Source organism: Drosophila takahashii, chromosome 3L, assembly GCF_030179915.1.
Source record: "Drosophila takahashii strain IR98-3 E-12201 chromosome 3L, DtakHiC1v2, whole genome shotgun sequence".
Classification (NCBI taxonomy): Eukaryota; Metazoa; Arthropoda; class Insecta; order Diptera; family Drosophilidae; genus Drosophila; species Drosophila takahashii.
Window position 1 is genome coordinate 8036130 of NC_091680.1, and position 14977 is coordinate 8051106.

Genomic DNA, 14977 nt, shown 5'->3' on the forward strand with positions numbered 1-14977 from the left:
TATCTTTCCAAGAAGATTTTATAAATGTAAAGACGTTTACTACACAAATATAAGAAAGCGATACAAAACCGATGTTGTAGTGGAGGGATGTAAAATGAAACGTTTCCCAGTTAGACAGGTTCGAACAATTTATATATTTTTTGTTATTGTTCCCAATTGTACACCAATTGAGTAATTAATGTATAACTCGATGGTACATATTCTTTTTCTATTTCCAGAAATGTTCTTGCTGATTGACCTATGATTGGGCAATTTATATACGGCCCTGTTCTAGTTTTCACTTCCGAAAGATTCACACGGAATCGAATTTTCCAGACCTGTTCGATGACTCACTTCCGAAAGAACTGCACGGATTCAAATATCCCTTGTTGTTACTCTGTTAACTTCCGAAAAATTCACAAGGAAACCATCCGCCAAGCATTTGACAGGCGGACTTAAATCCGCCAGCATGAAATGAAATTCACTTCCGAGTGAAAACTGGAACAGGCTGGATAATCTTTTATCAGTACATACTTCTTTACATCATGAAAACCTCGATTGTTTTGCTGGTTTCTCGGCTTCGCATTTATACACAGAAAATAAAACAAAAATTTGTTTTGCAGCTATGAACTTATTTTTATACCTTAACCTTTTATGTCTAATTTAAAGACACAAAAACCGGTTTAAAAAAAATATTTAAAATAATTTCATACTCAAATTTAATTTTTTTGAAAAAATTTAAGTGAGAAAAACAATTTAATTAAACACTTTAGCACATTAAACTAGCAGAATATTTTTTTCTAAGTGTAGTAAAAAATATAAATATGTTTGATTTTTTAGGATTATTAGATTAGATTGTGGTTCAAAAATAGTCCACACAATATGTGAACTAGCTCCCTTCATAGAAAGTCGAACTTTGTTATCCGCGGAGCAAATTCTCAACTTAAAAATGATTTTGTGTTCGGAATTGCGGAAACTACTCATACTTCTAATATTCGTTTATCATGGGCGAATTTTAGCATTTACAACTTTGGAAATTCAATGGCCAATGGCGAATGCGATGGAGGAGGAGATGGCTCTATTCAATCCCTTCCATAAATTGTTCCATTGAAACGGATCATTGCAGGTGACGCAGTACAATATCATCGACATGACCGTTTTAAGGGAAAAGATTCAGTATACAGGCAGGCTGGTTAACCTGAACGAAAATGAGTACAAATTGTTAGAGGTTTGTGTTTCAATCAGGGACCGAACATGGAACATGGAACATGGAACATGGCACATGGAACATGGAACATGGCACATGGAACATGGCACATGGAACATGGAACATGGAACATGGAACATGGAACATGGAACATGGAACATGGCACATGGCACATGGAACATGGCACATGGAACATGGAACATGGCACATGGAACATGGAACATGGAACATGGAACATGGAACATGGAACATGGAACATGGAACATGGAACATGGAACATGGAACATGGAACATGGAACATGGAACATGGAACATGGAACATGGAACATGGAACATGGAACATGGCACATGGAACATGGCACATGGAACATGGCACATGGAACATGGAACATGGAACATGGAACATGGAACATGGAACATGGAACATGGAACATGGCACATGGAACATGGAACATGGCACATGGAACATGGAACATGGCACATGGAACATGGCACATGGAACATGGAACATGACACATGGCACATGGAACAAGGAACATGGAACATGGAACATGGAACATGGAACATGGAACATGGAACATGGCACATGGAACATGGAACATGGAACATGGAACATGGAACATGGCACATGGAACATGGCACATGGAACATGGCACATGGAACATGGAACAAGGAACATGGAACATGGCACATGGAACATGGAACATGGCACATGGCACATGGAACATGGCACATGGAACATGGCACATGGAACATGGAACATGGAACATGGAACATGGAACATGGAACATGGCACATGGAACATGGCACATGGAACATGGCACATGGAACATGGAACAAGGAACATGGAACATGGCACATGGAACATGGAACATGGAACATGGAACATGGAACATGGAACATGGAACATGGAACATGGAACATGGAACATGGAACATGGAACATGGAACATGGAACATGGAACATGGAACAAGGAACATGGAACATGGCACATGGAACATGGAACAAGGAACATGGAACATGGAACATGGAACATGGAACATGGAACATGGAACATGGAACATGGAACATGGAACATGGAACATGGCACATGGCACATGGAACATGGCACATGGCACATGGCACATGGAACATGGAACATGACACATGGCACATGGAACATGGAACAAGGAACATGGAACATGGAACATGGAACATGGAACATGGCACATGGAACATGGAACATGGAACATGGAACATGGAACATGGAACATGGCACATGGAACATGGCACATGGAACATGGCACATGGAACATGGCACATGGAACATGGAACATGGAACATGGAACATGGCACATGGAACATGGCACATGGAACATGGAACAAGGAACATGGAACATGGAACATGGAACATGGCACATGGAACATGGCACATGGAACATGGCACATGGAACATGGCACATGGCACATGGCCCATGGAACATGGCACATGGAACATGGAACATGGAACATGGAACATGGAACATGGCACATGGCACATGGAACATGGCACATGGAACATGGAACATGGCACATGGAACATGGAACATGACACATGGCACATGGCACATGGCACATGGAACATGGCACATGGAACATGGAACATGGCACATGGAACATGGAACATGGAACATGGAACATGGCACATGGAACATGGCACATGGCACATGGCCCATGGAACAAGGAACATGGAACATGGAACATGGAACATGGAACATGGAACATGGAACATGGAACATGGCACATGGCACATGGCACATGGAACATGGCACGTGGAACATGGAACATGGAACATGGAACATGGAACATGGAACATGGCACATGGAACATGGCACATGGCACATGGCCCATGGAACATGGAACATGGAACATGGAACATGGAACATGGAACATGGAACATGGAACATGGAACATGGAACATGGAACATGGAACATGGAACATGGAACATGGAACATGGAACATGGAACATGGAACATGGAACATGGAACATGGAACATGGCACATGGAACATGGCACATGGAACATGGCACATGGCACATGGCCCATGGAACATGGAACAAGGAACATGGAACATGGAACATGGCACATGGAACATGGCACAAGGAACATGGAACATGGAACATGGAACATGGAACATGGAACATGGAACATGGAACAAGGAACATGGCACATGGAACATGGAACATGGCACATGGAACATGGAACATGGCACATGGAACATGGCACATGGAACATGGAACATGGCACATGACACATGGATCATGGCACATGGAACATGGCACATGGAACATGGCACATGGAACATGGCACATGGCACATGGAACATGGCACATGGCACATGGCCCATGGAACATGGAACAAGGAACATGGAACATGGAACATGGAACATGGAACATGGAACATGGAACATGGAACATGGAACATGGAACATGGAACATGGAACATGGAACAAGGAACATGGAACATGGAACATGGAACAAGGAACATGGCACATGGAACATGGCACATGGAACATGGCACATGGAACATGGCACATGGAACATGGCACATGGAACATGGAACAAGGAACATGGCACATGGAACATGGAACATGGCACATGGAACATGGCACATGGAACATGGCACATGGAACATGGAACATGGAACAAGGAACATGGAACATGGCACATGGAACATGGAACATGGAACATGGCACATGGAACATGGAACATGGCACATGGAACATGGCACATGGAACATGGAACATGACACATGGCACATGGAACATGGCACATGGCACATGGAACATGGCACATGGAACATGGAACATGGCACATGGAACATGGAACATGGAACATGGAACATGGAACATGGAACATGGCACATGGAACATGGCACATGGAACATGGCACATGGAACATGGCACATGGAACATGGAACATGGAACATGGAACATGGCACATGGAACATGGCACATGGAACATGGAACAAGGAACATGGAACATGGAACATGGAACATGGCACATGGAACATGGCACATGGAACATGGCACATGGCACATGGCCCATGGAACATGGCACATGGAACATGGAACATGGAACATGGAACATGGAACATGGCACATGGCACATGGAACATGGCACATGGAACATGGAACATGGCACATGGAACATGGAACATGACACATGGCACATGGCACATGGCACATGGAACATGGCACATGGAACATGGAACATGGCACATGGAACATGGAACATGGAACATGGCACATGGAACATGGCACATGGCACATGGCCCATGGAACATGGAACAAGGAACATGGAACATGGAACATGGAACATGGAACATGGAACATGGAACATGGAACATGGAACATGGCACATGGCACATGGCACATGGAACATGGAACATGGAACATGGAACATGGAACATGGAACATGGCACATGGAACATGGCACATGGCACATGGCCCATGGAACATGGAACATGGAACATGGAACATGGAACATGGAACATGGAACATGGAACATGGAACATGGAACATGGAACATGGAACATGGAACATGGAACATGGAACATGGAACATGGAACATGGAACATGGAACATGGAACATGGAACATGGCACATGGAACATGGCACATGGAACATGGCACATGGCACATGGCCCATGGAACATGGAACAAGGAACATGGAACATGGCACATGGCACATGGAACATGGCACATGGAACATGGAACATGGAACATGGCACATGGCACATGGAACATGGAACATGGAACATGTAACATGGAACATGGAACATGGAACATGGAACATGGAACATGGCACATGGAACATGGCACATGGAACATGGAACATGACACATGGCACATGGAACATGGAACAAGGAACATGGAACATGGAACATGGAACATGGAACATGGCACATGACACATGGCACATGGAACATGGAACATGGAACATGGAACATGGAACATGGCACATGGAACATGGAACATGGAACATGGCACATGGAACATGGAACATGGAACATGGAACATGGAACATGGAACATGGAACATGGAACATGGCACATGGAACATGGCACATGGAACATGGAACATGGAACATGGAACATGGAACATGGAACATGGAACATGGAACATGGAACATGGAACATGGAACATGGAACATGGCACATGGAACATGGCACATGGAACATGGCACATGGAACATGGCACATGGAACATGGCACATGGAACATGGCACATGGAACATGGCACATGGAACATGGCACATGGCACATGGAACATGGCACATGGAACATGGCACATGGAACATGGAACATGGAACATGACACATGGCACATGACACATGGATCATGGCACATGGAACATGGCACATGGAACATGGAACATGGCACATGGAACATGGCACATGGAACATGGAACATGACACATGGCACATGGCACATGGAACATGGCACATGGAACATGGAACATGGCACATGGAACATGGAACATGGAACATGGAACATGGCACATGGAACATGGCACATGGAACATGGCACATGGAACATGGAACATGGAACATGGCACATGGAACATGGCACATGGAACATGGCACATGGAACATGGCACATGGCACATGGCCCATGGAACATGGAACATGGAACATGGAACATGGAACATGGAACATGGAACATGGAACATGGAACATGGAACATGGAACATGGAACATGGAACATGGAACATGGCACATGGAACATGGCACATGGAACATGGCACATGGCACATGGCCCATGGAACATGGAACAAGGAACATGGAACATGGAACATGGCACATGGAACATGGCACAAGGAACATGGAACATGGAACATGGAACATGGAACATGGAACATGGAACATGGAACAAGGAACATGGCACATGGAACATGGAACATGGCACATGGAACATGGAACATGGCACATGGAACATGGCACATGGAACATGGAACATGGCACATGACACATGGATCATGGCACATGGAACATGGCACATGGAACATGGCACATGGCACATGGAACATGGCACATGGCACATGGCCCATGGAACATGGAACAAGGAACATGGAACATGGAACATGGAACATGGAACATGGAACATGGAACATGGAACATGGAACAAGGAACATGGAACATGGAACATGGAACAAGGAACATGGCACATGGAACATGGCACATGGAACATGGCACATGGAACATGGCACATGGAACATGGAACAAGGAACATGGCACATGGAACATGGAACATGGCACATGGAACATGGCACATGGAACATGGCACATGGAACATGGAACATGGAACAAGGAACATGGAACATGGCACATGGAACATGGAACATGGAACATGGCACATGGAACATGGAACATGGCACATGGAACATGGCACATGGAACATGGAACATGACACATGGCACATGGAACATGGCACATGGCACATGGAACATGGCACATGGAACATGGAACATGGCACATGGAACATGGAACATGGAACATGGAACATGGAACATGGAACATGGCACATGGAACATGGCACATGGAACATGGCACATGGAACATGGCACATGGAACATGGAACATGGAACATGGAACATGGCACATGGAACATGGCACATGGAACATGGAACAAGGAACATGGAACATGGAACATGGAACATGGCACATGGAACATGGCACATGGAACATGGCACATGGCACATGGCCCATGGAACATGGCACATGGAACATGGAACATGGAACATGGAACATGGAACATGGCACATGGCACATGGAACATGGCACATGGAACATGGAACATGGCACATGGAACATGGAACATGACACATGGCACATGGCACATGGCACATGGAACATGGCACATGGAACATGGAACATGGCACATGGAACATGGAACATGGAACATGGCACATGGAACATGGCACATGGCACATGGCCCATGGAACATGGAACAAGGAACATGGAACATGGAACATGGAACATGGAACATGGAACATGGAACATGGAACATGGAACATGGAACATGGCACATGGCACATGGCACATGGAACATGGAACATGGAACATGGAACATGGAACATGGAACATGGCACATGGAACATGGCACATGGCACATGGCCCATGGAACATGGAACATGGAACATGGAACATGGAACATGGAACATGGAACATGGAACATGGAACATGGAACATGGAACATGGCACATGGAACATGGAACATGACACATGGCACATGGCACATGGCACATGGAACATGGCACATGGAACATGGAACATGGCACATGGAACATGGAACATGGAACATGGCACATGGAACATGGCACATGGCACATGGCCCATGGAACATGGAACAAGGAACATGGAACATGGAACATGGAACATGGAACATGGAACATGGAACATGGAACATGGAACATGGCACATGGCACATGGCACATGGAACATGGAACATGGAACATGGAACATGGAACATGGAACATGGCACATGGAACATGGCACATGGCACATGGCCCATGGAACATGGAACATGGAACATGGAACATGGAACATGGAACATGGAACATGGAACATGGAACATGGAACATGGAACATGGAACATGGAACATGGAACATGGAACATGGAACATGGAACATGGAACATGGAACATGGCACATGGAACATGGCACATGGAACATGGCACATGGCACATGGCACATGGCCCATGGAACATGGAACAAGGAACATGGAACATGGCACATGGCACATGGAACATGGCACATGGAACATGGAACATGGAACATGGCACATGGCACATGGAACATGGATCATGGCACATGGCACATGGAACATGGAACATGGAACATGGAACATGGAACATGGCACATGGAACATGGCACATGGAACATGGCACATGGAACATGGAACATGGCACATGGAACATGGAACATGGAACATGGCACATGGAACATGGAACATGGCACATGGAACATGGCACATGGAACATGGAACATGGAACATGGAACATGGAACATGGAACATGGAACATGGAACATGGCACATGGAACATGGCACATGGAACATGGCACATGGAACATGGCACATGGAACATGGCACATGGAACATGGCACATGGAACATGGCACATGGAACATGGCACATGGAACATGGCACATGGAACATGGCACATGGAACATGGCACATGGCACATGGATCATGGCACATGGCACATGGAACATGGCACATGGCACATGGAACATGGCACATGGAACATGGAACATGGCACATGGAACATGGAACATGGCACATGGAACATGGCACATGGAACATGGCACATGGAACATGGAACATGGAACATGGCACATGGAACATGGCACATGGAACATGGCACATGGAACATGGCACATGGCACATGGAACATGGATCATGGCACATGGCACATGGAACATGGAACATGGAACATGGAACATGGCACATGGAACATGGCACATGGAACATGGCACATGGCACATGGAACATGGATCATGGCACATGGCACATGGAACATGGAACATGGAACATGGAACATGGCACATGGAACATGGCACATGGAACATGGCACATGGAACATGGAACATGGCACATGGAACATGGCACATGGAACATGGAACATGGAACATGGCACATGGAACATGGAACATGGCACATGGAACATGGCACATGGAACATGGAACATGGAACATGGAACATGGAACATGGAACATGGCACATGGAACATGGCACATGGAACATGGCACATGGAACATGGCACATGGAACATGGCACATGGAACATGGCACATGGAACATGGCACATGGAACATGGCACATGGAACATGGCACATGGAACATGGCACATGGAACATGGCACATGGAACATGGCACATGGCACATGGATCATGGCACATGGCACATGGAACATGGCACATGGCACATGGAACATGGCACATGGAACATGGAACATGGCACATGGAACATGGAACATGGAACATGGAACATGGCACATGGAACATGGCACATGGAACATGGCACATGGAACATGGAACATGGAACATGGCACATGGAACATGGCACATGGAACATGGCACATGGAACATGGCACATGGCACATGGAACATGGATCATGGCACATGGCACATGGAACATGGAACATGGAACATGGAACATGGCACATGGAACATGGCACATGGAACATGGCACATGGAACATGGAACATGGCACATGGAACATGGCACATGGAACATGGAACATGGCACATGGAACATGGCACATGGCACATGGAACATGGCACATGGAACATGGCACATGGAACATGGAACATGGAACATGGCACATGGAACATGGCACATGGAACATGGCACATGGCACATGGAACATGGATCATGGCACATGGCACATGGAACATGGAACATGGAACATGGAACATGGCACATGGAACATGGCACATGGAACATGGCACATGGAACATGGAACATGGCACATGGAACATGGCACATGGAACATGGAACATGGAACATGGCACATGGAACATGGCACATGGAACATGGCACATGGAACATGGCACATGGAACATGGCACATGGAACATGGCACATGGAACATGGCACATGGAACATGGCACATGGCACATGGATCATGGCACATGGCACATGGCACATGGAACATGGCACATGGCACATGGATCATGGAACATGGCACATGGAACATGGAACATGGAACATGGCACATGGAACATGGCACATGGAACATGGAACATGGCACATGGAACATGGAACATGGCACATGGAACATGGCACATGGAACATGGAACATGGCACATGGAACATGGAACATGGCACATGGAACATGGCACATGGTACATGGCACATGGCACATGGAACATGGAACATGGAACATGGAACATAGAACATGGAACATGGAACATGGAACATGGAACATGGAACATGGAACATGGCACATGGAACATGGCACATGGAACATGGCACATGGAACATGGCACATGGAACATGGCACATGGAACATGGCACATGGCACATGGCACATGGCACATGGCACATGGCACATGGCACATGGCACATGGCACATGGCACATGGCACATGGCACATGGCACATGGCACATGGCACATGGCACATGGCACATGGCACATGGCACATGGCACATGGCACATGGCACATGGCACATGGCACATGGCACATGGAACATGGCACATGGCACATGGCACATGGCACATGGAACATGGAACATGGAACATGGAACATGGAACATGGCACATGGATCATGGCACATGGAACATGGAACATGGAACATGGAACATGGCACATGGAACATGGCACATGGAACATGGAACATGGAACATGGAACATGGAACATGGAACATGGCACATGGAACATGGAACATGGAACATGGAACATGGAACATGGAACATGGAACATGGAACATGGAACATGGAACATGGAACATGGCACATGGCACATGGAACATGGCACATGGAACATGGCACATGGAACATGGAACATGGAACATGGCACATGGAACATGGCACATGGAACATGGAACATGGAACATGGAACATGGAACATGGAACATGGCACATGGAACATGGCACATGGCACATGGAACATGGCACATGGAACATGGCACATGGAACATGGCACATGGAACATGGCACATGGCACATGGATCATGGCACATGGCACATGGAACATGGCACATGGCACATGGAACATGGCACATGGAACATGGAACATGGCACATGGAACATGGAACATGGAACATGGAACATGGCACATGGAACATGGCACATGGAACATGGCACATGGAACATGGAACATGGAACATGGCACATGGAACATGGCACATGGAACATGGCACATGGAACATGGCACATGGCACATGGAACATGGATCATGGCACATGGCACATGGAACATGGAACATGGAACATGGAACATGGCACATGGAACATGGCACATGGAACATGGCACATGGAACATGGAACATGGCACATGGAACATGGCACATGGAACATGGAACATGGCACATGGAACATGGCACATGGAACATGGCACATGGAACATGGCACATGGAACATGGAACATGGAACATGGCACATGGAACATGGCACATGGAACATGGCACATGGCACATGGAACATGGATCATGGCACATGGCACATGGAACATGGAACATGGAACATGGAACATGGAACATGGCACATGGAACATGGCACATGGAACATGGCACATGGAACATGGAACATGGCACATGGAACATGGCACATGGAACATGGAACATGGAACATGGCACATGGAACATGGCACATGGAACATGGCACATGGAACATGGCACATGGAACATGGCACATGGAACATGGCACATGGAACATGGCACATGGAACATGGCACATGGCACATGGATCATGGCACATGGCACATGGAACATGGCACATGGCACATGGATCATGGAACATGGCACATGGAACATGGAACATGGAACATGGCACATGGAACATGGCACATGGAACATGGAACATGGCACATGGAACATGGAACATGGCACATGGAACATGGCACATGGAACATGGAACATGGCACATGGAACATGGAACATGGCACATGGAACATGGCACATGGTACATGGCACATGGCACATGGAACATGGCACATGGCACATGGCACATGGCACATGGAACATGGAACATGGAACATGGAACATGGAACATGGAACATGGAACATGGCACATGGAACATGGCACATGGATCATGGCACATGGAACATGGAACATGGAACATGGAACATGGCACATGGAACATGGCACATGGAACATGGAACATGGAACATGGAACATGGAACATGGAACATGGAACATGGAACATGGAACATGGAACATGGAACATGGAACATGGAACATGGAACATGGCACATGGCACATGGAACATGGCACATGGAACATGGCACATGGAACATGGAACATGGAACATGGCACATGGAACATGGCACATGGAACATGGAACATGGCACATGGAACATTGAACATTGAACATGGAACATTGAACATTGAACATGGAACATTGAACATGGAACATGGAACATTGAACATGGAACATTGAACATGGAACATGGCTCATGGAACATGGCTCATGGAACATGGAACATGGAACATGGAACATGGCACATGGAACATGGAACATGGAACATGGAACATGGAACATGGAACATGGAACATGGCACATGGCACATGGCACATGGAACATGGCACATTTGCTCTCTGGCAGGTTTGTTATAAAAATATATACATACTTTTGAATTGCTTCTTAAAGGGAAATCATTTTTTGGTCATTCGTAGGTTACATTAAATACTTCTTCACGATGGCTTACATTCTCTGGCTCTCTGTCATAAGTTATGACTTAATGAAGGGATTTAGGTCCGTCAAAGTTATAGATTTCTGAGGTACAATGTCTTTGCATGGGGTACTGCAGCTATGCCCACTGGAATCATATTTTTGATGAATCAAGGCTGGGAGAAGGATCCGGATAAATGCGATTGGATGCCCTTAGTGGTTTTTAGTAACTGCTCAGTGAAATGTGAGTTTTTATTTATGCGAGACTTTTTAAATTAACTATTTATTTTCGTATACAGATGGGAAGTGGTCTGCTTGGATTTACTATTATGGACCGATACTGGTCCAGAACATTTTTTCCGACATTATGCTAATCCTAACGGCCATTCACATTCTTACAGTGAAGAGGCAACTGAAGGAATTCACGCAAAGGGAGGAGATGACGCCGATTTGTTGTAACTTTGACATTCAGACGTAAGGGGTTTATATTTTAAAAGTTGTATACCAATCATTTTATTTCCTCCATCTTCTATTCAAGTTTTTTAGAGTTTGTGCGGCTTTCTGCATTGATGGGTGCGACTTGGCTTCTGAATTTTACAACTTATCTTGTGGAGAGTAAAGAAAATATTTGGCGACCTATTTTATTGGCTAAAGACTATTTTAATTTAGGTTTTGGCATTTTTGTTTTTTATCTGTTGATACTTAAACGCAGCACATTAAGGATGCTTATTAATAGGTAAGTCGTTTGTGGATAAATCAAAACTATAAATAACTTTTTCTTTGTTTCAGCAGAATTGAGGATGTACGCAGATCACATGGGCATTATTAAAGGTTTAGAAGATGTAGTACGTAGTTTGTAATGTCGATTATTTTTGACCGCAGTAAAAAGCTACTAATTAAGTAATTATAAGACATTTCTGTACTTTACTTACAATTTTAAGTTAGCATTGAAAGTTAAAAAATCGCGCATAAATAGCGAAAATGGTTGTTGCCTATTTCATTCTATTTCAATTAATTTCAGATATCTTGTAACATTTTTAGCGTGGTTGTTGAGCGTTAAAACTTGCTTTTACAAAATTATTGAAATTTTTTTTAGTATACTTTTAAGATTAGCCAATACAGAAACCAACGATCAGCCAGGACAGCAACCAATGTACGCCTTTCATTTAATGAAGTCCATAATAAAGGCGCCTCATATAACTTACGTGAACATACTTTTGCCTTCTTGTACAATTTTGGATCGTATCATTACCACTAAGGACCAATTTTTTGTTTTATTCTTTTTGAACACCACATTGAAAAATAAAAAAAATGCGTTAGGTTCATAATAAAATTCTCAATCCATTTGCATTTTAACCTTAAATCTTAAACGACCAAAGGGATTTAAAATTCAAATCTAGGGTACTTGTGCCAGTACATGTGTTCTTGATTGGCTTCATAGGGCAAGTCAGTATTAATATTTCACAATCTCTTCCGGTTCTACACGCAGTCGAAATCAAAATCTCTTATCACAATTCTCAATATTGTTAAAAATTTTTATATATTATAGCCTAAATGGGTGGCGATTTTATCAGCTTCTAATTTGTTTATACTCGGAGAAAAAAATGTTAGTTTGCTTTTTATGAATTATTAGTTTTTAGAGCACAAAGAATATTAAAAAATGTTTTAAATCGTCTTTAATGCTTCTAAGACTCCACCCCAAACAAAGTTTTATGAATTAAAAAAAAAACGTAGTTTAAAAAGGGATATTTAAGCACGGGACCTTAGATGTACACAGATCAAGTATTAAAACTGGTCTGTCGCCTATATCCTAGAGGTACAATAGGAACGATATTATTTTTCCATAAAATTTAAGCTCAGTGTAAGAGCTTTATACAGGAATCTGGGCAAATCCTATTTTTGTATTTATACCCTAATCAGGGTAAAAACACTCTCTTTTTTAAAATTATGTTATCTGCAAAATATTTTTTTTTGGGTATTACAAATTTGACTTGCGGAAGTTAACTAAGCATAAAGTCTTTGAGCAAGCGAAATTGAGAGTGAGTCGAGTTTGGTTATCCGCTTGAATGGTTCATAGCTTAAAAATGCGTCTGGTCCTAGAATTTCTTAAAATTTTTATTTTTCTACTGACAATAAAACAATCAAGGTCTACACTTTTCAATAATATCGAAAATGCAATGAATATTTAAACGCACAACCAGTCCTACAATCATGTTGATCGTGAAGTTTATACAAACGGATCTAAGGTGCCCCACATACGCATCTGCTGCCCTCGCAGGAATATGTTGGCCAATGGCGAATGCGATGATGGTCTGGAGGAGGAGATTGCCAGGACTAATCCATACCTGAATTTGGTAGAAAACTGGAACGGTTATTCGAAGGAGCGCCGTTATAATCTAATCGACATTACGGTTGTAAGGGAAGAGTTTCATGACTCTGAG

The 14977-nt window shown here is 44.3% G+C and overlaps 1 protein-coding gene across 3 annotated transcripts; it reads left to right on the top strand.

Moving 5' to 3' along the window:
• The first annotated feature begins 12501 nt into the window (after positions 1 to 12501).
• Positions 12502 to 13553, top strand: LOC138913193 (probable G-protein coupled receptor Mth-like 12). 3 transcript variants are annotated; one of them, XM_070215888.1, is made up of 5 exons: positions 12502 to 12780; positions 12836 to 13010; positions 13075 to 13151; positions 13206 to 13272; positions 13329 to 13553. In XM_070215888.1, the coding sequence occupies exons 1-5, from the start codon at positions 12678 to 12680 to the stop codon at positions 13363 to 13365; spliced, it is 459 nt and encodes a 152-aa protein (XP_070071989.1). In that variant the 5' UTR covers positions 12502 to 12677; the 3' UTR covers positions 13366 to 13553. The 3 variants fall into 3 exon arrangements, with proteins under 3 accessions (XP_070071989.1, XP_070071990.1, XP_070071988.1); XM_070215889.1 differs by having other exon boundaries at positions 13075 to 13144; XM_070215887.1 differs by having other exon boundaries at positions 12506 to 12780; positions 13075 to 13272.
• The last annotated feature ends 1424 nt before the right edge of the window (positions 13554 to 14977 follow it).